The sequence below is a fragment of the Gymnodraco acuticeps genome, unplaced genomic scaffold, assembly GCF_902827175.1.
Source record: "Gymnodraco acuticeps unplaced genomic scaffold, fGymAcu1.1, whole genome shotgun sequence".
NCBI lineage: Eukaryota > Metazoa > Chordata > Actinopteri > Perciformes > Bathydraconidae > Gymnodraco > Gymnodraco acuticeps.
The window spans coordinates 137,496-158,065 of record NW_022991144.1 but is presented as its reverse complement, the minus strand read 5'-3'; the positions used below and the strand labels follow the sequence as shown (position 1 = coordinate 158,065).

The window sequence follows — 20,570 nt, the reverse complement described above, 5'->3', positions numbered from 1 at the left end:
TTCAACTGGTCTTTCAGATCTTTCCTGTTGTTTTTAGCTTTGCTTTAATTCTCCTGCTCTAGTAGCTAACTTGTATGAACCATTTTCCTGGTTTATGTAGATTTCTCCTCTAAAAACAACTGATGAGAGAACTGATGATGAAGGTCAATGTAAAGTTTGTTGAAAATATACACAAAAAACAACATAGGATAGTAAGTCGAAAATATCAGAAAAAAAGTCATATTATAGTGTGACCAAAATCAGAAAAAACGATAGTACATTATGATGAAAAAATGTCATAGTTTAGTATGACGTAAGTTTCCATATAAAGACGACATAGTTATAATTTGATGAAAAAATGTCATAGTATGTTGAAAATATCTGAAAAAAATAAGCATGGTATGCCGAAAAAAAGATATATTACAGTATGGCAAAAATATAATAAAAAAATACTTTCTACATTATAGTTTGTCAAAAAAATGTCATGGTATAGTTAGTTGAAAATATCAGAAAAAAACAACATTGCATTGTAAGTCCCAAAAAAGTTATATTATAGTAAGCTCCAAAATATTATAAAAAACGACCTAGTATAAGTAAGTCTAAAAAATGTCATAGTATAATATAGTTTGTAGAAAGTTTGCGTGAAAAGACGACATTGAATAACCTGATAACTAGTCTAAAATAACCATTGTGTGTACTACTGTATGTCGAAAAAGTTATAGTATAGTATGCCGAGAAATATCATAAAAATCATATCGAAAAATGTCATAAAAAAAGGACATAGTATTTAATGTCGAAAAATATATTTTTTAAAATGGCATGGTATGTCGTACATCAGAAAATACACATAGTCTGTCGATAAAAAAGTCAAAGTCTTGAATGTCGAAACATTTAAAGGTCTCCTATTGTACTATTTGTAGGTATATTGTAGGTCCCAGACAGGGGCGGATCTAGAAACATATTCATGGGGTGGCAAGAGGGTGGCAGGAGATTTTGAGGGGTGACATCCCCTGGCAGAAGTATATGCTGCAGTCATATCAATCAATGTTAACTTGGAAAGCCACAATATTTATATTTGAACTCAATAACATTTGGTGACATTATTGTGGCACATCAGTAAAGCCTTAAATAGACCCTCCAGAAAAACGCGGGCAAAAATCCTTGATTATGCGATTAAACATGCAGGGTTTTTATGTGATTTTATGCGGTGAAATTGCGGGAAGTTGCGAAATATGCGGAAAGTTGCGAAATATGCTAAATATTTTTTTTTAAATATTGGGCTGTCTTATTTATTCTCTCTCACACACAACCTGCCACTAACGTTAAACCCCTTTACTATTCAATTAAACACATTCAATGTTTATTTATTGTAAAAGCAATTGGGCTATTTTAATCACACACACACACACACACACACACACACACACACACACACACACACACACACACACACACACACACACACACACACACACACACACACACACACACACACACACACACACACACACACACACACACACACACACACACACACACACACACACACACACACACACACTTCTCCGCCTCATTCTGTTTTGGAGGTTGATGCCTCGGTGAACGTGAGTTGTTTGGCTTTCTTGTCCGCAGCAGCAGAAAGCATGTTCGAATGTTTGAATGAATCAAAGTGGGTCGTCACCGTGGATTTTCTCTTATGCTCCAACACAGTTGCACAGGGTACAGAATAGTTTCCCCCCACTTTCGTGCAAGACATCGGGGTACTGCTTTGCCCGGTCTTTAGCAGAAATGTTCGTCGGTAAATGAGATGGATTAGATTTTTTCATCTTGGTGTTTTCTCTCTCATGTGAGTTCCACACGTTCACTCTACGGTGTTGTTTACCTTCTGTGATGCGCGAGCAGATGACGTTGCGTCATCATCATCATCACTACTTCACTTCAAGACGAGTTAACTTTTTTTTCCCTCAATTTTGTGTGGAATAATGCGGGGATTATGCGCCCTTTTAATAAATATGCGCCCTTTTAAAAATCTGCGCCATTTAGCTGATTATGCGGTAAATTATGCGATCGCATAATCACGTTTTTCTGGAGGGTCTACTTAAATATATATAAGGTGGCAGACATAATTGAATGAATTTTAACTGAACAGTAACTGAATGAGTTTGTCTCACTCTTAGACCAGCAGGGGTACCAAATCTATGCAGACTGCTGCAATAAATACATTAATTAACTGTCTCGTCAATGTTTGTCTAAATTAATATGATACTATTAACAATCATATTATTTCTATCAGCCAGTGGCGGCCGGCCCATAGGGGCGCTAGGGGCGCCGCCCCACCTCTTCCCAAATACAACATTTTTTTTTTTTTAAATATTAAATTAAATAAATAAATAAAAAAAATATATATATATTTTATATTTTTATTTTTAATGAACAAGGTAAATATCATACAATTGGTATCAGTAAAATGTATAATCCACAATAAAATCTCGTTTAAAATTGTGTTACGATGTCGCGCATATGATTTATATAATCAGACAACGTGCGTTAAAAAACATTGTTACATGGCTTTGTTGAATACTCGATTCTGATTGGTCAATTCAGAACACGTGACACGTTGTTAATCCAGAACAGACAGACCGCTGTCAAGGATTTATTGACCGTTGTTAAGGACGCTCATATCTGCACAAAGAAGTCCGTTCGATTTAACTGTATACAGTTTGGCTGAATTTTTAACTGACAAGACAAGAGCGACAAGAAAACAGCGGAGAAGTAACGGGCAGAAACCCTCCTTTTTACGCAGCGGTCCAGACCAACCCGGTATCACGGCAAGACGTGAACATGTGACGATTTACCAACCTGGGAGACGTGAAGATGTCACGGTTTCGTCCCCTTCAAACGTGACAGCTACACGGTATTGTTAACCCATGTTAACCAGTGGAGAAATAACCGGAAATACCAAGCAAATGCTACCCCGACAAAAAGGACAAAAAAGGTTGGGCACCCCTGATTTAGATGATCCAGAAGAGGATTGGGAGAATGTCATATGGTCAGATGAAACCAAAATAGACGTGTTTGGAGGAGAAAGAATGATGAGTTGCATCCAAAGAACACCATACCTACTGTGAAACATGGGGGTGGAAACATCATGCTTTGGGGCTGTTTTTCTGCAAAGGGACCAGGACGACTGATCCATGTAAAGGAAAGAATGAATGGGGCCATGTATCATGAGATTTTGAGTGACAACTTCCTTCCATCAGCAAGGGCATTGAAGATGAAACGTGGCTGGGTCTTTCAGCATGACAATGATCTCAAACACACCGCCCGGGCAACGAAGGAGTGGCTTCGTAAGAAGCATTTCAAGGTCCTGGAGTGGCCTAGCCAGTCTCCAGATCTCAACCCCATAGAAAATCTTTGGAGGGAGTTGAAAGTCTGTGTTGCCCAGCGACAGCCCCAAAACATCACTGTTCTAGAGGAGATCTGCATGGAGGAATGGGCCAAAATACCAGCAACAGTCAGTGTGTGAAAACCTTGTGAAGACTTACAGAAAACGTTTGACCTCTGTCATTGCCAACAAAGGGTATATAACAAAGTATTGAGATGAACTTTTTTTATTGACCAAATACTTATTTTCCAACATAATTTGCAAATAAATTCTTTAAAAATCAGACAATGTGATTTTCTGGATTTTCTTTCTCATTTTGTCTCTCATAGTTGAGGTATACCTAGGATGAAAATTACAGGCCTCTCTCATCTTTTTAAGTGGGAGAACTTGCACAATTGGTGGCTGACTAAATACTTTTTTGCCCCACTGTATATGTTCTCTTTTTTCCTTTTTTTTTTCTCACTCAAATTAATAACAAAGTACAAAAAAAATAACAAAAAAATAATAATAATAATAATTCTCAGATTCTCAGAATGAATGCCCATGATTTTGAAATGACATGTTCAAAACAAGGTGACGAATGCCCTATAACTGACAATATAGTGAACCAGTATGTAAATCGATTGAATTTGACCTATTTATTGTTTTTTTAATTTACTTTATGGTTTGTGAGCCGAGCTGTGTGATTTTTTTATTTCATCTATTTTCTGAGGTTTTACAGTCCTTTACAAATAAAGCTGTATTGTATGATTTATTTATTTTTTACTCAATTAATATTTTTACATTTGGGTTTACAATGAGGTTTTTTTGCCCACAATGTATTAGTTGTAAATTCATTACACCCACACCTTCGCACATAGTTATACATCTAGCTGAATTCTGCAATGACAAGACACAGTTAGGTATGGCAACTTAAAGTGTATATAAAGTTAGCTTCTCATTAACCATGCTAATAGGTGCATTTATACTGTTAGCCCTAGTCTATGTGTTAGCCACCAAAGTGTTTGTAAACTAGCTTAAACAATTGTTTGATTTGGCTGTCTACTGGCAAACATTAGGGTAAGAAACCGACTCAAAACTTACCAAGAAGATATCTACTCTCATTTTGCTTACATTACTTTTCGCCTTGTTTAGAAGTAGTTGAAGTTTTATGCTAATAGAGGTGTTATTTTAGCCGGCTTCAAAGTCCCGCCCTCTGCGCAAATAGCGGTTCTCTTTCCTGATTGGCCGAGAGACGTTTGATGACTCATGATCCCTGGGCTGCAAAGCGAGGGGTGAGAACCAGAGGGGCGTAAGTGACATTTGACCAACTTTACAGGAGAGCCAAAAAAAAAAATGACCATACTTTATCCTGACTTTGTTTATTAAATTCAATCTTTAATATGAAAACTTCATAAACATGTGGATGACAATATACTTAATGAACAATATTTTGACTTTCATTGAAAAAAATATTCTTCTATTTTTTTAAAATTCGGAATAAAGTCACATGCGCCTTTTTGAAACTAAGATTTTATATCATATGAACTAAAAAATAGGGCGTATCTGATAAATATAGGAAAAAGGCTTTACATTAATGAGGTCAAAAGTAACAGTAATCAATTGTTATAATAACAATATTATATGAAAATATCCTTATATCATATTAGTTCATTGAATGTAATTATTTAAAAAAAAAAAAACATTAATAACCATTTTGCCAAATAGTTAATTATTTAGCCATTTCCCCAAATAACGGATTGAAAATAGGCTACAGAGTCCATTGTGATCATGTCAAATATCAATATCACATTAGTTCACTGAATAACAATAAATTACATTAAACCTGGCCTAATAACTGTTTGGCAAATCAAAAACTACTTTAGAACATTGGGAATGTCAAATATAGCAATATAATTATATACGACAACAGCATATTTCATGCAGATCATGTAAGTTTCAGATTGATTTGAAACGACAAACTAGCCTACTCTGCCTACATAGGAGTGAGGGATACTCCCATTTGTGCGAGTACGTCTTTCTTTTTCACAGCAGTGATCCCAGGTGGACCTGTGTGCATCTTCTTTGGTTCAATTGCATGAGCACCTCTGGTCTCCTGCTTTCCAGCTTGCAGTTTGGTCGGACAGCTCATATTTGAACTGAATCCTTTTCGGATCCTCTTTTGTGATCCTGATCCTGATTGTGATCAGGATCACCCCCCGCCCCCCTGTTGACAGTTCACGAGCGTGCCCCCTCGACTTCATCCACCACATCACAGTCATCAATTAAAGACGCACTTTACAGTGCAACGGCCTACTCAACCAGCTCGCAAGGACACAAAGATATAACACATGCCATCACATTCTACATAGCTAAAGACATGTGCCCGGTTAGTACGGTTAGCAACCAGGGGTTTAAGCAACTGGCTAACACTATGGACAAGCGTTAAGCGATGTCATCTCGGTATCATTTCACCAGATCTGCACTGCCTGCCCTATATGACAAATGCCGTGGGGAAGTTAAAAAAGATGTGGCTTCAGCTGAATACTTTGCAGTTGAGTTATACTTAAAGTTCAGGGTAATCAACTGTTAAAAATATACTGTTCAAATTATTATTTATTTTTTAAAGTTCAATAAATGGATGTTTTCAAAGTCAATGAATAATCGTGATATCAATATTGACCAAAATAATCGTGATTAGGATTTTTGCCATAATTGAGCAGCCCTAGTGTGTTGTGAGAAGGACTTGAAATCCAGAAAGTCACTGTACCCAAGCTCAATCACCTTCTATGGCCTGTTCCCCCTTGCCATCCTCACAAGAGTGTACAGTAATACCCCCTCAGAACTGTACACAGGCCCTTTTTTTTCTGTCGGTCTCAATGGCTGCATGAACACTGTCACATTCCATCTTGCTGTGCACACTCCATGAATGTATGATCAATAATGGAGATGGGCAAGGTTTTAACTGCATGGAGACAGCACCACATGCTCAGTACCTGAAAGAGTTGACAGATACTGGAACATGCATGTGCTGATCTCTGATGAGTTGAATTCTCTGTTGAAGATGGATCTGTAGAAACTAAGTTTCCTTTGTCACTCAGCATTGACTTTGAATCCTGGATTATTTCATTCTCTTCATCAAGCTCTTCTGCATCTTGAAATAAGCTTAGTAACACTTCTTCAGCAGTGAAAAGCTTTCTTCTCATGGTTGACCTAGCTTGCTTACATATGGTGTTAGCCATTTTGACTCAAGTGCTATCCAAAGGCTTTACCCATAATACATTTCTCAGGGCCAAAAGGGCGTAAGTGCACTTACGTCCTTTTGGCCCCAAATAGTTCAGTGTGTTCTGTGTTAGGTCTTTAGGTCTTTTGGTGTTTGATGAATAACTCTGGATTGGTTTTGAATTCACATGCACCCTTTTGGCAGTAGAAAGAGCTCATTGAGAGCTTTCATTTGATATATATATAACTCATTTTTGACCAAAATGTCACTTACACCCCTCTGGTTCTCACCCCTCGAAAGTGTGTATCGTAGTGTCAATGGTATTAAGGGGGATCCCAGAGGTTGTTTTTTTTAAATTACGTTTATCAGTTCGGTATTTTTGGGAAATTGACGCATCACAGGGAAAAAAAACACTTTTGAAAACAGACCTGGAAATGTTCCCAAAACAAACCATTTATTGCAACCAGATGTGTGCATCTTTGTTTTAGCCAGAAATTAGGTCATCATAATTCAGTAATACAGCTTAGTATAATAATTTGAGAACTTCAATTAAGTGGTTCAGATACATTTTATTAGCAACATACAATCTGAAATACAAAGAGACAGGCTCGCACTAAGCTTACGAAACAATAAAAACCGAATTCAGATTGAAGAAACCAGTCAGCGAAATGGATCCATTCCTGTTGGGAGAACAAAGTTTAAAGTAGCCGTTCAGAATAAATGAATATTGAAATATGAAACCCTTACCTTCAGGAATTCACATCTGTGATGGTAAATGGCCCAATGACTGCTTTTTGTACCATTCCATGTTTCTCTGCAAACATATATATTTTAGTACAAGTCAACAAATCAAGTGTAATACAGCAGAAGTTGTGTACATACCTGACGCAACACTCCTCTGCCTCCTTGACTTGCATTTCGATTCACAGCAGTCACAAAGATTGCTCTGGGCCAAGTTGTCCAGCAACTCCCAACTGAGTTCATGAAGATTGGATGAAAAGATAATTAAAATGCATCTCATACTCTTCTTAGTATGTATGCTGCGTGTATTTTGTTATAATGTTTTGTTTTTGTTTTGATGGCACCCTTGAAAGGGAGAAGCATTTATCTCATTGTACATGTATAATGACATTAAACTATTCTATTCCAAATAAAGTCTCCACGAAGTTTGAACAGTTATGAATGGGATCCATCTGTATCTTCAGTAGACTGGGCTAAAGCTGAATAAGTCATCTCATGTAAAAAATTCTGATATATTTAAGTAATATTTTTACCCATGCCCTTTGACAAAGTGGCAGGCTTTCTTAGTGCTGTCAAGACCATTGGGATCCCAAGCCAAAAGTTTGCAGTGGATAAAGACCTGTTGAGTAGAGGGAAAATATAGGAGTCATAAATTAATCTCAGTTTCCACAATCAAACCTTGCATCTGAACAAAAATGTACAATTTACCTCTTCTCCCATAGCAAACTTAAAGGTCTGAAGTGATAGGCGCATCTCCGATGACTTTTGCCTAGGTTCAAATTTTGATTGTGACGACACACTTTCCAAAAGACATCTATTGGGTTAAAGAAAATTAATTAGCATATTACCAAAACACATTTTTTAAGTCAATGCTTATTGCCATTAGATTACCCTTTATTGGAGATTATAGGGTACATGGTGCTTTCAGGGTGCAGCTCTGGTGTGGTAGCTGCTACACATTCCTCAAGAAGCAGCAGCAAGGGCTGATGGGTCTTCTGCACCACACTAGCCATGATGGGGATGATGGAGCCCAGAGGATAGCTTGTAAATTCAGCGGGGCCTGAGAAGTCGTCTAGGACAGTAAAAAGGAAAAGAGTCATTAAGTTACAAAAGTCAGGGAGAGCTGCCGTTTGTAGAGAGTTTCACATGTTGTTTACCCACCATTCATAAGGCCAATGGTAAACTGCAGATCTCCTAGACCGTAGGTTTTAAACACCGGGTCATAGATCTGATGGCTGGAATACCAGTCTTTGGGCCTGCACAAAATAAAGCAGAATGTGTACAGAAAATGCTGCCACGTGAAACTGAAAACGTATTAGCACGAGCCTGTGTACTCACATTTAATTAAAGCTCATTATTAAATGTTACTCCTATGGTAACATCAATATTTATCTATACAGTCAAATATCACAAATGTTACATTTGTCTCAGTGGACTTCACAGTTTGTACAGAATATCAGTATGACAATACAAAGTCATAAAAGACAGTCGAAAATAAGTAGATATTAACTACTTCCTCCAAAATGCTAAAAACAAGAGTCCTGATACTTAAATGTGTGATGTCCATTTAAAACTATGGGAGCAACTCAATGGACAATGAATTGGGAAAAATAACAGAGTGCACATTGGGGAATGTTATAAGTAAATGGGTAGATTTTTTGTTGAGAACACTCAACCCATTCATTGTCTATGTAGCAGCTTCAGGCTTTATACCTGATGACAACAAGTTTGTGACGGACTTCCATGGTGGATGGCTTTGAGGGAGAAGCTTATTATCAAATTGAACTTTCCCAGGCCATGGAAATGCCACATTGGAATAGTTAGTGAAGGGTCACCCTTTAGCACCTTGTGTTGTAGTTGGTATGAACACTAACCTCTCATATGCACAGACAACTGGGTGAGTGAAGGCCAAATTGTAAGAATCTTCAGAAGCAACGTAGGTCAGATCATTGCTGTACAGCAGCACATCCCCGGTGACCTGTTAGAGAGACAAAGATCCCCCTGAGAGAGCTGTAGGAAATATAGCAGACTCACAGCTTGCAGGTTTAAAATATATATATATATACACACATACCAGTATCCTAAAGTTACAGTCAGTGAGATCCACATAGAAGTAGGCCTCTCCTGCTGAGAAGCTGGTTGGGAAACAGCTACCCAGACGGAGAAGCGACGTGTCGGCCTGGGGTCGGCTTTCTGTCCACATCAGCGTCACAAAATCTGGCCCACAGTCCACTTTCATGTCTGCAACACAAATAAATTAGCTTTAGACTCAACTATTTGAGTCAAGGATAATAACATGACTTTAATTGTTTCCAGTCTTACCTGCATATACCGCCATGGCAGCTGCCAAGCTCAGAAGCAGTGCACCTTGACAAAATGAAACCATCATGACTGCATGCTTGCTACTGACACAGTGCATGCTCTTATACCTTGTTCCTGAGAGGCATCAATCAAGATGACGTCTTTCACCTGGTGCCTGTCAGCAGGCCCAGCTGCAGCAGCCAGCACACTGATTACAGCATGGGAGCATCCAATCACATTAGTCCTTACACCCAATTCATTTTCATTCGGCTTCATCAGCAGCACAAAATTACCATTTGTTAATCAATTTATTATCCTGTCTGACTACTGTACCTTCAATTCTTATTTAAAACACTTTAAGGATGATAGTGCATTGGTTGTCTTCCTGAGGTTTTGATTTAGTTTTGCTGTTATATATATTAACATTAATATATGTATACGTTGGGATTCTTTGTTCAACGTCAAGTCATGCAAGAAAAAGTTCTCTTTGAGAATTAAAAGGCGAGTCATTTCTAAACAAATCATTTGGGGGAAGGTAGTGTTCCTTCATCAGATGTCCTGTATTCAAATGTGCTATTTTTATATCTGAAATGTTTCAGTTCATTTAAGTTGTATTCAGTGTGAGAAAATATCCACACACACATCTGAATATTAGAGTTGGTGCTATGATGTAATCTTTTAACTGCATAAACAGGTGCCATGCAGGCAGGCCATCCCTATTGATTTTATATTCATGGCCAGAAAGTAAACTATGCTACATTCAACTGCAGGCATTAGTGCCCAGAAAATAAATTCAGATCAGAATTGTCTTTTCAAATGAAGCTCAACATAAACAATTGCCATAGTTGTAATACCAGACAGATCACTAATAGCTTTTGAATCTGGTGGTGTATGTACTGTAATGTCAGAATTTATATCATGTGCAGAGCTCAATGTAAAATGGAAAGTGAAAGACAAATTCAGGGCTATACTCCAACTCATATGGCCATTACAATTTGTCTGAGGACTTAAAGGTTACATTATAATTGACAGAACTTGACAGTATATTTCAATGACAAAAGTCACACATAATTAGTACAATTCTACTGATAGGACAGATGGACACAGTTGAGGAGTTAACAGTTTTATTTATACAGAGATTATAGACAACTTTAATCTGCATATGGATGTCGTCCACCACTGGGCCCTCTGTTCAGTCTCCCCAATCCTAGACTGGACTTCCTATTGAGAAAATGTTTAGCAACATTAGTCTTATGGCAAGTTTTGAACAAAACTTCAAGACAAATGCCATAAATAAATACTCATTAATCTTGGTCAGCAATGGAAACATCTGATGCATTGTGGGTATTTTGTTGCGATGGATCCATTATGATCAGGGGTCCTAACACAGAAGTGTGCCGGAAGCCGTTGGATTCTGAGGTGGAAAAAAAAAAGATATAACTTCAAATTGAAAAAGACTATACTAGATCAAAAAGCATACAAGTTGGCATAAGAGCGATACCCCATTCGTCTCCTCTCTTTGAGCGGGTGTTGCAGGTCCTAGAACAGCAGTCACAAATGGAGCTCTGCATGGGGTCATCCAGGAGTTCCCATCTGAGAAAGCAACAACAGTAAAGGCTCAAATACATCAGCATGGCTTTAATTTTTTTTTTTTAAATATCAAGTTAATAACATTTGCTAAAAAGGACCAAAAGATACATTTCCATCTACAGTGCAGAAAAAAAGTGAACAGAAAAGCTCAGGGCTTTTTTTAAAATGTAGGCCCATCTCATTAGTTTGGCTAATCATTTGAGTGCCACTCCTTTTAAAACTAATATATTGTTATTCTTAAATATTTTACAATTATCATTTGTCACAATTGTTGTCTACACTTTGTTAGTTAGAGATCATTTGTTATAGATATATAAAAAGCACAATACTGATCAAAGTACAGGCATTAATCTACTTCAAGTTGGATAGGTTATGCTAAAATAAGTTAGACGCCTTGGCTAATGGTGCATACTTGTTGCACATGGCATCAGTTGCATTCATTCTATTAAACTTCTGGCAAGAACATGTTCACATACTTCCAACATATCAAACTCTTCCCTTACCGCTCATTTTCCTTTACATAGTGGCAAGCTTTCTTGCTTTCACTTAGAACTTCAGGATCCCATGCGAGCAGTTTGCAGTGAATGTACACCTGAGGAGCAGATGAAACATACATTTTAGCTAGGAACCAAATATTCTTTAGAGCACTTTCCATTTACACCCTCACCTCCTCGCCGAGACCAAACTTGAAGGACTGCAGGTAGAGGGTGATTGCAGAGGAGTGGTACCGCTGGAGAAACATGGAGTTTCCCTTCTCACTGTCCAAGAGACACCTGAAGACATTCAGATAAGCGATAAGGACTAAACTCCAGAAAACAATTAAATAAATCAGAGACTGGATCTCACCCCTTATTTGTAATGATGGGGTACACATTGCTGTTAGCCTGCAGCTCAGACGTAGTGGCTGCCACACATTCCTCCATGAGCAGCAGCAATGGCTGATGGGACTCCTGCGCCACTGTTGCCCATATTGGCATGAAGGAGCCCAGGGGGATGACATTTGTCTCCGCTACCGCTGTTATTCTTTCTGTAACGGGAAAAGTAAAAACTGCTTAGTGTGCGTTTTTAGAGTGTTTTGCCTTTGGGAGCATGAGCCCTCACCATTTAGGAGCAGCATGTGGAACTTCAGACCTCCCCGGCCTTCGGCAACACCTGACCCCGCGTTCAGGAAAGGAGGAATCCACCCCTTAGGTCTGAAATATATTAACAACATTTATCCCATATATCAGCTTTAAACTTGAATTTAAATAAGAACGAAACTCCTACCTTGGATAAACACACTCGATGGGATACACATAAGATGCAGGACTCGACCTTGGTTGGGGCCTGAAAGTCAACTCATTTTTGTAGAGGAGCTTTTTCCCTTTCATCTGAAGAATAAAAAAAAGCTCATTATGACATTAATAAGGCTGAGAGATATTTTGGTGAAACATGGCAGTTACATTACCAGTCTTTTAAAATTGCAGTCATCTAGTTTGTAGTTAAACTCAGCGTTCCCCTCTCCGCTGGGCAGAACATTAAACCGGGAAGCCATGCAGTTTCCGAGGAAGTGACGAGCTGCAAATGGCACCAGCATCGGATGGATCCTCCATGTGACGTTTATGGAGTCTTTTTCACAGTTTACTTTGATTTCTGCAAACAAATCATTATTATATATTTCCCCATACATTCCCCAAAAAAAGCAGATGTTTACATGCATGTGCTAAGAATACCTGCATTAGCAACAGTTGTTGCAAAAAGAGCCAAGACTATCACACCTAGGTAGAGTTGAGTCCCCATGACTGAATGATCTAGATCACACAGGAAGTGACACCATTTGTAGACTTGCTGCCAAATTAGCTGAACGAGCAACACCTGTGTGAGAGCAGGGCAGCACTTGGTCCTCTGTCTACTTATACTGGGGTGTAATTTCACATACTTGCAATTTCATTGTAGAGTTTTCATTTGGATAATATCTAGAAAACTTATTCAAGTACATTTTTATTTATCTGCCTAATTGCTTCTTTTTTTTAACTCTACTTAATTTATTTATCAACAATTACCTGATTATTTTACATACAACAGTATTTTTAAAATAATACAATAATTCAGATGAAACTACTTAAAGGCATATTTCTAAAATCAGCCCAACCATAACAACCTTCCAAGTCAATATACTTACATGTTATAATAGTTATCAAACAATTGAATGTGTACTTTTATTTAACCGACAACATTATTTTATATGTGTACTTTTATATAACCGATAACATTATTTTACTTAATTAAAATGTGTATTGTAATGCATTATTTATTTGGAGGTTATATTGCAACATATGTGTAATATCTAAATACATCTTTCTATATACGTAACTTACAAATCTATTTTTGTTTTGTTTACCAAAGTGGAACCACTTTTCCTTGGGCTCTGGCTCCATCATGTCCGGAACGTTTAGCTTGGTACACAGGAAGTGGGTTTTAATGGTGTCAGTTAGCTCAATAGAAATATCTGGTTTAGATTACAATAAAGTCGATCAAGCAGTGTCACTTTGTCATTGTATTAGTAATGAAGCATTAATGCAAGTGTCATGCTGGTGGAAAATGTCCACAACGCTTAGTGTCTTCCTTTTGCAGATGTCTTCCATGTATTTCATCCAGTTTGAAATTTTGCACAATTGTGTCACTGGAAACCAGTAAAGGATTTGCCTTTCTATTCATGTGTGAGCAATGTTTTTTTGTGTGCTGTAATGACACCAACTGATCCTGACGGATAACATTTATTTTTGTATCAATGTAAACTCCAAGCAAAAGCAATTTGTAGAAACACATACAATTGTAAAACAGTCAATTAACGGTCAATCAATAACAATATGATAATCTGGAACCACAGGGTAACGTCAATGGAACAATGATAAATTGTGACATTAAATCAACATCCAACTGTTTCTGGGCAAAAACATGTTTTTCTTTAACTAACTAAGAAAAAAAGCTGATGTCAACTGTCAACTGTCAACATCAACTGACAAAAATATCCCAGCTTCATCAGTGCCTGGGTGACTGTAATGATAATCCACTCATAAACGGGAACTGGAAGGCATTAGGAGTCTGACGCTGAGTTCTGGGGAAGACAGAATTGGACTGACTCACGACTACACGAGAAAATCCTCCCTTCTTGAAAATGTGATACAAAGTTTCACAAGTTATTCGTAAAGCATTTCTTACCTTGTAGGAGTGTTGTAGGATATGGGAGTTCCTTTTCAAAGACAGAGGTGAAAGAATTAATGATTAAAGAAGGACTGCATGTTACAGCCAAAGCGTCTTCACAACACTTACAGTGTGCATGTCCATGAAGTGAACTGTGGCTGTGAATAGAGGTAGCTGATCCAGGAGTCTGAAAAAAACAAAGAGCAAACAACATTTTAATTGATAGCTGAATATGAATTACTAATGACCAGGGTCGGGAGGATTACTTGTACAAATGTATTCTGTAAAAATTATTATTTAGCTGTAAAAAAAATAAATCAGTAACCTAATCTGAGTGTTAAAATATAGAAGTAATGTAACATGATTACTTTCTGTTACTTAGGATTACCTCAATATCAAATGCAATGAAAATAAATACAAGACAAAATATTATCAATAAGATTAGTTTTTACTTAAGTGTAGTAGTAGTAGTAGTAGTAGTAGTAGTAGTAGTAGTAGTAGTAGTAGTAGTAGTAGTAGTAGTAGTAGTAGTAGTAGTAGTAGTAGTAGTAGTAGTAGTAGTAGTAGTAGTAGAACCTTTATTTATATAGGAAAATCAATTAAGAACAAATTATTATTTGCAATGATGACCTGGCAGGAGGCAAAAGGCTTCCTGAGGGGATGAAAATAAAAAGACAGACTCCGGGCACTACAGAACACAGGAGACAACACAAACACATAGAGCAAAGATGACAGGCATAGCAGTTAAACATATACAAACTCTAAAACAATATTGCTGTGGTTCAATCAGTCATTAAAATCAGCATCAGGCAAAGCAGCTACACAGGGTGTCTATAATAGTGACATTGAAGGTGCGGGGGGAGACAAAGGTTTTCATTTTCAAACATATCCAGGTTAGGTTGAACCAGCTTCGTAGTATAGGCCCCAGGTCACAGTGGTGTGTCCTGTAGGGGGTGTAGGAGCCAATTAAATGTGGGTATAAAGGTAGGAACCTATGTGTGTTGGTGAGAGGTTCCGCCGGAAGGCCCATACAGTTTTTGACCACACACGGAGAACAGTGTTCTCCATGTGTGCTCTCCGTGTGTGCTCCTTGTGAGTGTGTTCTCAGAACACACTCACAAGGAGCACACACGGAGAACACGCACACAAACACAGGATTAAAAACAAAGCAAAAGGTATTGTGTAAACCATAAATATCGTGTGGTGAATGAAACAAAGAAACCAGTAAAAAAGGGAAATAAATGGACTATTTCGAACTGGAAACGTTGGTTCTGACTTTTATTCGGCAGCAAACAAGGTGTGCGTCAATTACACCCACCAAGCGGATCCTCAGAGGCTTAAAGCGTTGGCTTAGCCTCTACATATAGTCAAAAACTTGCCTTTTTTGGGGTAACACAAGAAGACATTTTTTCGTTGCGTTTATCGAACGCTGAGAGCGGCTGCTAACCTTCTACCGGACGCCGAGAGGAGGACAACAACACGCCGGCTGCTCAGCTGTTAGCAGCCACCTGACGCCGAGAGGAGGACGGCTACAACTGGTTTGCTCATCTGCTGCACAGGAAGGCGACAGGAGCAACGCGCTGAATGGTGCCGGGAAGCTTTTCGCCGCTTGGCACGGAACTACGTTCATCTAAGGAGGTATGTGTAGCGCGCTACAACCGGTTTAAATGGCCATAGGAATTAAGTTGTGTGCACACATAAGGGCGTAATTCCAATGCATTGGTGGTGAAAGGGATGAACAATAAGCGCTTGTATTGTACTGTGTGATTTGTGACAATCCGTTTGACTTTAAGACATTCAAATATGGAGGAGCGCGCTGCGGACATACCAGCAGCTGACGCGCTGCCAGCAGCTGGCAAGCTGGATAGCGTGGCCAGCTGTAGTGATGCACAAAGCATTAAGCGGGCAGTTAAACTCTCTGCCAAAGCACTTGCGGAAAAACTTGAGAGGTTGCAAAATGGCAGAAAGGCTAAGCTAAATAAAGCTAGCAAATTAAGAACAAATATAAAAGATTTGATGTTAAGTGGTGAACATGCTAAGGTTCAAAATGCTCTTGATGGTTATATTGAATTGTGTGTTGAAGCCAGGTCTATGCATGACACTTTAATGGGTTTATTGCCACATGATGAAAGGGAAAGACATGAAACATGGTTTAAAGCCAAAATGATGTTCAATGATGAATTTATTGTCCAAATCAAGGTGTGGGTTTGTGAAACTGAAGGTACTGGTGATAATAATGACGATATCAATCCTGATGACAGTGTTTCTGATGTTGGTAAATATTCAAACAAAAGTGACAGCAGTACAAAGTCAAGTACAACTTCATCTGCACAAATTATAGCAGCAGCAGAAAAGGCTGCAATTGTTGCTCACATGGCAGGTTTAACTGAGAGGCATGCACTGGAGGAACAGGAGCTACAATTAAAGCGGAAAAAGGAACAGCTTGAGTTGGAAACTGAGCTAGCTGTATCTACTGCTAGGCTAGCAGTTTTACAGGGTTCACATTCACGACGTTCCTCTCTTGCACCAACAAATGGTATGAACTCATACCTGGAAAAGGAAAAAAGGAAACTGGCATCGTTAAACATACTTAACCCCCTGGCAAAGGAGTATGATTCCACATCATGGAAAATATCCTCCAGCAAACCAACAAAGATGGACATGGAACCAAAGCAAGCTGAAAGGCAGTTTGCATTTAAGGAAGATGCTTATGTACAAAATCAACATTATCTGGGAACATCGATAACTGGTGAATCAACTGCATGGGAAAGTCAACAGGAAAATCACCATCAGCAAATCAATCGAATTCCACCTGAAGGTTTATTCACGATAATGCAAAAGAAAAATGAAATAACAGCTGCACTGGTTCACCAGCTACGTTTACTGTCTCTACCAGCAAGAGACATTCCTATCTTTGATGGAGACCTGTTTCAGTACAAGGCTTTTATTAAAGCATTTGAACAAGGAGTGGAAAACAAAGCCAGCAAAGCCGACTGCGTGTACTATTTAGAACAGTTCACAAAAGGACAGCCACAGGAACTGGTTCGTAGCAGCACATGGCTCCAGAACGTGGCTACATTGTGGCAAAGGGTCTTTTGCAAGAACATTTTGGGAATGAGTACAAGATCGCTGCTGCTTACATAGGAAAGGCTCTAGCTTGGCCAACAATAACAAAGGCAGAAGATATTAAAGCACTACAAGCCTATGCTTTATTTCTGCGTGGATGTGCTAATGTGATGGAAGAACTTCAGTACATGCAGGAGTTGGATATGCCCTCCAATATGAAAATGGTTGTCTTCAAGTTGCCATACAAACTAAGGGAACAATGGAGAAACAAAGCTCATAACATCATGGAAGCCTCAAACAACAGAGCTCATTTCATTGACTTGGTCAAATTCATTGAGAGACATGTACGAGTCCTTTCTGATCCGATCTTTGGAGACATCGAGGATTCAGGACATAAATCAGTTGCTATAAAATCTTCCAACATGTTTCAGCCACAATCAAAGAACAGAATGAAAGGAAGTAGTTTTGCCGCTACAGTATTCCCAATGAGTGAGGTCGGAATTAAAACGACAAATAACTCAAAACCACAGGAGAGCTTGGTGTGTCATTGTTGTGATCACAACACTCACGTTTTGGACAGATGTAAGCAGTTCAGCGAAAGGAAACACAGAGACAAAATTCAATTTCTAAAGGAGAAAGGAATTTGCTTTGGATGCTTGTGTATTGGACACATAAACCGGGACTGTAAACAACGCTTGATCTGTGAGGTTTGTGAAAAGCAACATCCTACTGCGCTCCACATAAATACATCTAATGTGGAATTGGGACAAACCGCTAAATCACAAACCCCCCCTCAGACATGTGGACGTACAGTGGCCGGAAATGATGGCTGCATTCTTTCAATTATTCCAGTGCAGGTCAAGTCCACAAAGGGAAGTGAGATTATACAGACCTATGCATTTTTAGATCCTGGAAGCACAGCCACATTCTGCTCAGAAGATCTCATGCACAGATTAAACATCACAGGAAAAATAACTAATTTTCTTTTGAAGACTATGGGACAGAAAAAGGTCGTTCCAGCTTACTCCTTATTTGGGATGGAGGTATCTGGTCTTGAGGAAAATAACTTTTATCCTCTTCCAGAAGTCCTCACACAGAAGCAAATGCCAGTAACCAAAGAACACATTGCTACAGCCGCAGATGTGAAGAGGTGGAATCATTTGTCAAAAGTTCATATCCCCAGCATAAACGCCAATGTTGACATGTTGATTGGAACCAACGCTCCCAAGATATTGGAACCTTGGGAAATTGTCAACAGTTGTGGAAATGGCCCATACGCTATAAGAACAGTGTTGGGATTGGCCATCAATGGTCCTTTACATGGAAGCAGCAATGGCAGCGATGTTGACATGGAGCTTTCTTCTGTTGTGGTGAATAGGATTTCTATTTCCAAATTGGAGCTCATGCTTAGCAGTCAGTATAATCATGACTTTAATGAAAAGCCCTCAGAGGAAAAAGAGATGTCAAGGGAAGACCAACAATTTATGGAAATCATGAATACGTCTGCAACACTACAGGACAACAGGTACAGCCTGAAGTTGCCCCTTAAGACACCTGGCGTCCTTCTTCCAAACAACTTTGCAGTGGCAAAGCAAAGGCTACTTGGATTGAGGAAAAGATTTGTGAGTAACCCAATGTTGCATAAGGAATATGCCAGCGTTTTGAATGGAGTGATTGAAAAGGGTTATGCTGAACAGGTACCAACACAGCAGCACTATGGCAGTGGAAAATTATGGTATATCCCACACCACAGTGTTTACCATCCACGAAAAGGTTCTCTCCGAGTGGTGTTTGATTGTGGTGCCACATTTAAAGGAACAACATTAAGCGATGTACTTTATCAAGGTCCCAATCTCACCAGTTCACTGCTTGGAGTTTTCACTCGTTTCAGGCAGGAACCTGTAGCATTCATGGGCGACATACAGGCTATGTTTCACCAGGTCAAAGTCACAGAAGAAGACCGAGATTTCCTTTGTTTGCTCTGGTGGCCAGAGGGAGACTTCACCAGAGAGATCCAGGAATACAGAATGACGGTGCATCTGTTTGGAGCTGTCTCTTCTCCCAGTTGCGCTAGCTATGCGCTAAGGAAAACTGCTGACGACAACAAGTCTGACTTTTCGGCTGAGACTGTTGAAGCAGTTAAGCGAAATTTCTATGTGGATGACTGTTTGATGGGTTTGGGCTCAGAGAAGGCAGCAATACAAATGGTTGAAGATCTTAATGCTCTCTGTAAAAGAGGAGGTTTTGTGCTGGAAAAATGGATCAGCAATAGTCGGGCAGTTGTGCAGACAATCTCGGAAGAGCAGAAGGCTAAAGAGCTAAAGGACCTCGATCTGGATAGAGACAATCTTCCTCTTGAGAGAGCTTTGGGACTACTCTGGTGCGTCAAGTCAGATTCCTTTAAATTCAAGATGGAAGTGAAACAGCAGGCTCTAACCACATGCTAGCCACATGCCACTTTTGCAGACGTTACAATGGAAGAGCTATGGAGCAAAAAATGGCAGATCTTCCAAAGGAGATAATTATTCCAGATCTACCTCCATTCACCAATGTTGGAGTGGATTATTTTGGACCTGTGGAAATCAGAAGGGGCAGATCTACTTGCAAGCGTTATGGAGTGATATTTACCTGCTTAACAAGTAGAGCAGTTCACTTAGAGGTTGCACCCTCTCTTGACACTGACGCATGCATAAATGCTATAAGACGTTTCATCAGTGGAAGAGGTCAAGTTGTTCATATGAGGTCAGACAATGGAACCAACTTCATTGGAGCAGAAAGAGAACTAAGAGAGGCCCTCGCTGCATTGAATAATGAGAAGATTCAAGGAGCTCTAATTTCAGCTGGAGTTGAATGGAGTTCTAATCCACCAGCAGGATCTCATCATGGTGGTGTTTGGGAGCGCTTGATACGCATGGTAAAGCGCGTCCTCAATTCAGTTGTGCAGCAACAGATGTTGAATGATGATGGACTCCATACAGTCATGTGTGAAATTGAAGCCATTCTTAACGATCGGCCAATCACCAAGCTGTCTGACGATCCAAATGATTTGGAGCCTCTAACACCAAATCATCTTCTTCTTTTGAAAGGGAAACCAGCTCTGCCACCTGGATTGTTTGAACCATC

At 39.1% G+C, this 20,570-nt stretch overlaps 3 protein-coding genes across 5 annotated transcripts; 1 reads left to right on the top strand and 2 right to left on the bottom strand.

Moving 5' to 3' along the window:
* Positions 1-7,122: 7,122 nt before the first annotated feature.
* LOC117560393 (zona pellucida sperm-binding protein 3-like) lies at positions 7,123-9,726 on the bottom strand. The gene is made up of 10 exons (XM_034237271.1): positions 9,630-9,726; positions 9,382-9,548; positions 9,182-9,285; positions 8,469-8,563; positions 8,199-8,379; positions 8,016-8,121; positions 7,841-7,926; positions 7,449-7,540; positions 7,314-7,380; positions 7,123-7,246 (listed from the first exon to the last, which is right to left on the bottom strand). The coding sequence occupies exons 1-9, from the start codon at positions 9,724-9,726 to the stop codon at positions 7,316-7,318; spliced, it is 993 nt and encodes a 330-aa protein (XP_034093162.1). The 3' UTR covers positions 7,123-7,246; positions 7,314-7,315.
* Positions 9,727-10,733: 1,007 nt separating this feature from the next.
* LOC117560392 (zona pellucida sperm-binding protein 3-like) lies at positions 10,734-14,557 on the bottom strand. 3 transcript variants are annotated; one of them, XM_034237268.1, is made up of 12 exons: positions 14,511-14,540; positions 14,400-14,430; positions 12,911-12,988; positions 12,646-12,830; positions 12,465-12,568; positions 12,300-12,391; positions 12,045-12,225; positions 11,866-11,971; positions 11,702-11,790; positions 11,110-11,201; positions 10,910-11,022; positions 10,734-10,829 (listed from the first exon to the last, which is right to left on the bottom strand). In XM_034237268.1, exons 1-11 carry the CDS (start codon positions 14,523-14,525, stop codon positions 10,913-10,915), a joined length of 1,083 nt encoding a protein of 360 aa, XP_034093159.1. In that variant the 5' UTR covers positions 14,526-14,540; the 3' UTR covers positions 10,734-10,829; positions 10,910-10,912. The 3 variants fall into 3 exon arrangements, with proteins under 3 accessions (XP_034093159.1, XP_034093161.1, XP_034093160.1); XM_034237269.1 differs by having other exon boundaries at positions 10,755-10,829; positions 10,914-11,022; XM_034237270.1 differs by lacking the exon at positions 12,911-12,988 and having other exon boundaries at positions 14,511-14,557.
* A 951-nt stretch (positions 14,558-15,508) lies between these two features.
* On the top strand, positions 15,509-19,894 carry LOC117560379. Its single transcript, XM_034237245.1, has 2 exons — positions 15,509-18,154; positions 18,245-19,894. Exons 1-2 carry the CDS (start codon positions 17,438-17,440, stop codon positions 19,892-19,894), a joined length of 2,367 nt encoding a protein of 788 aa, XP_034093136.1. The 5' UTR covers positions 15,509-17,437.
* Positions 19,895-20,570: the final 676 nt, after the last annotated feature.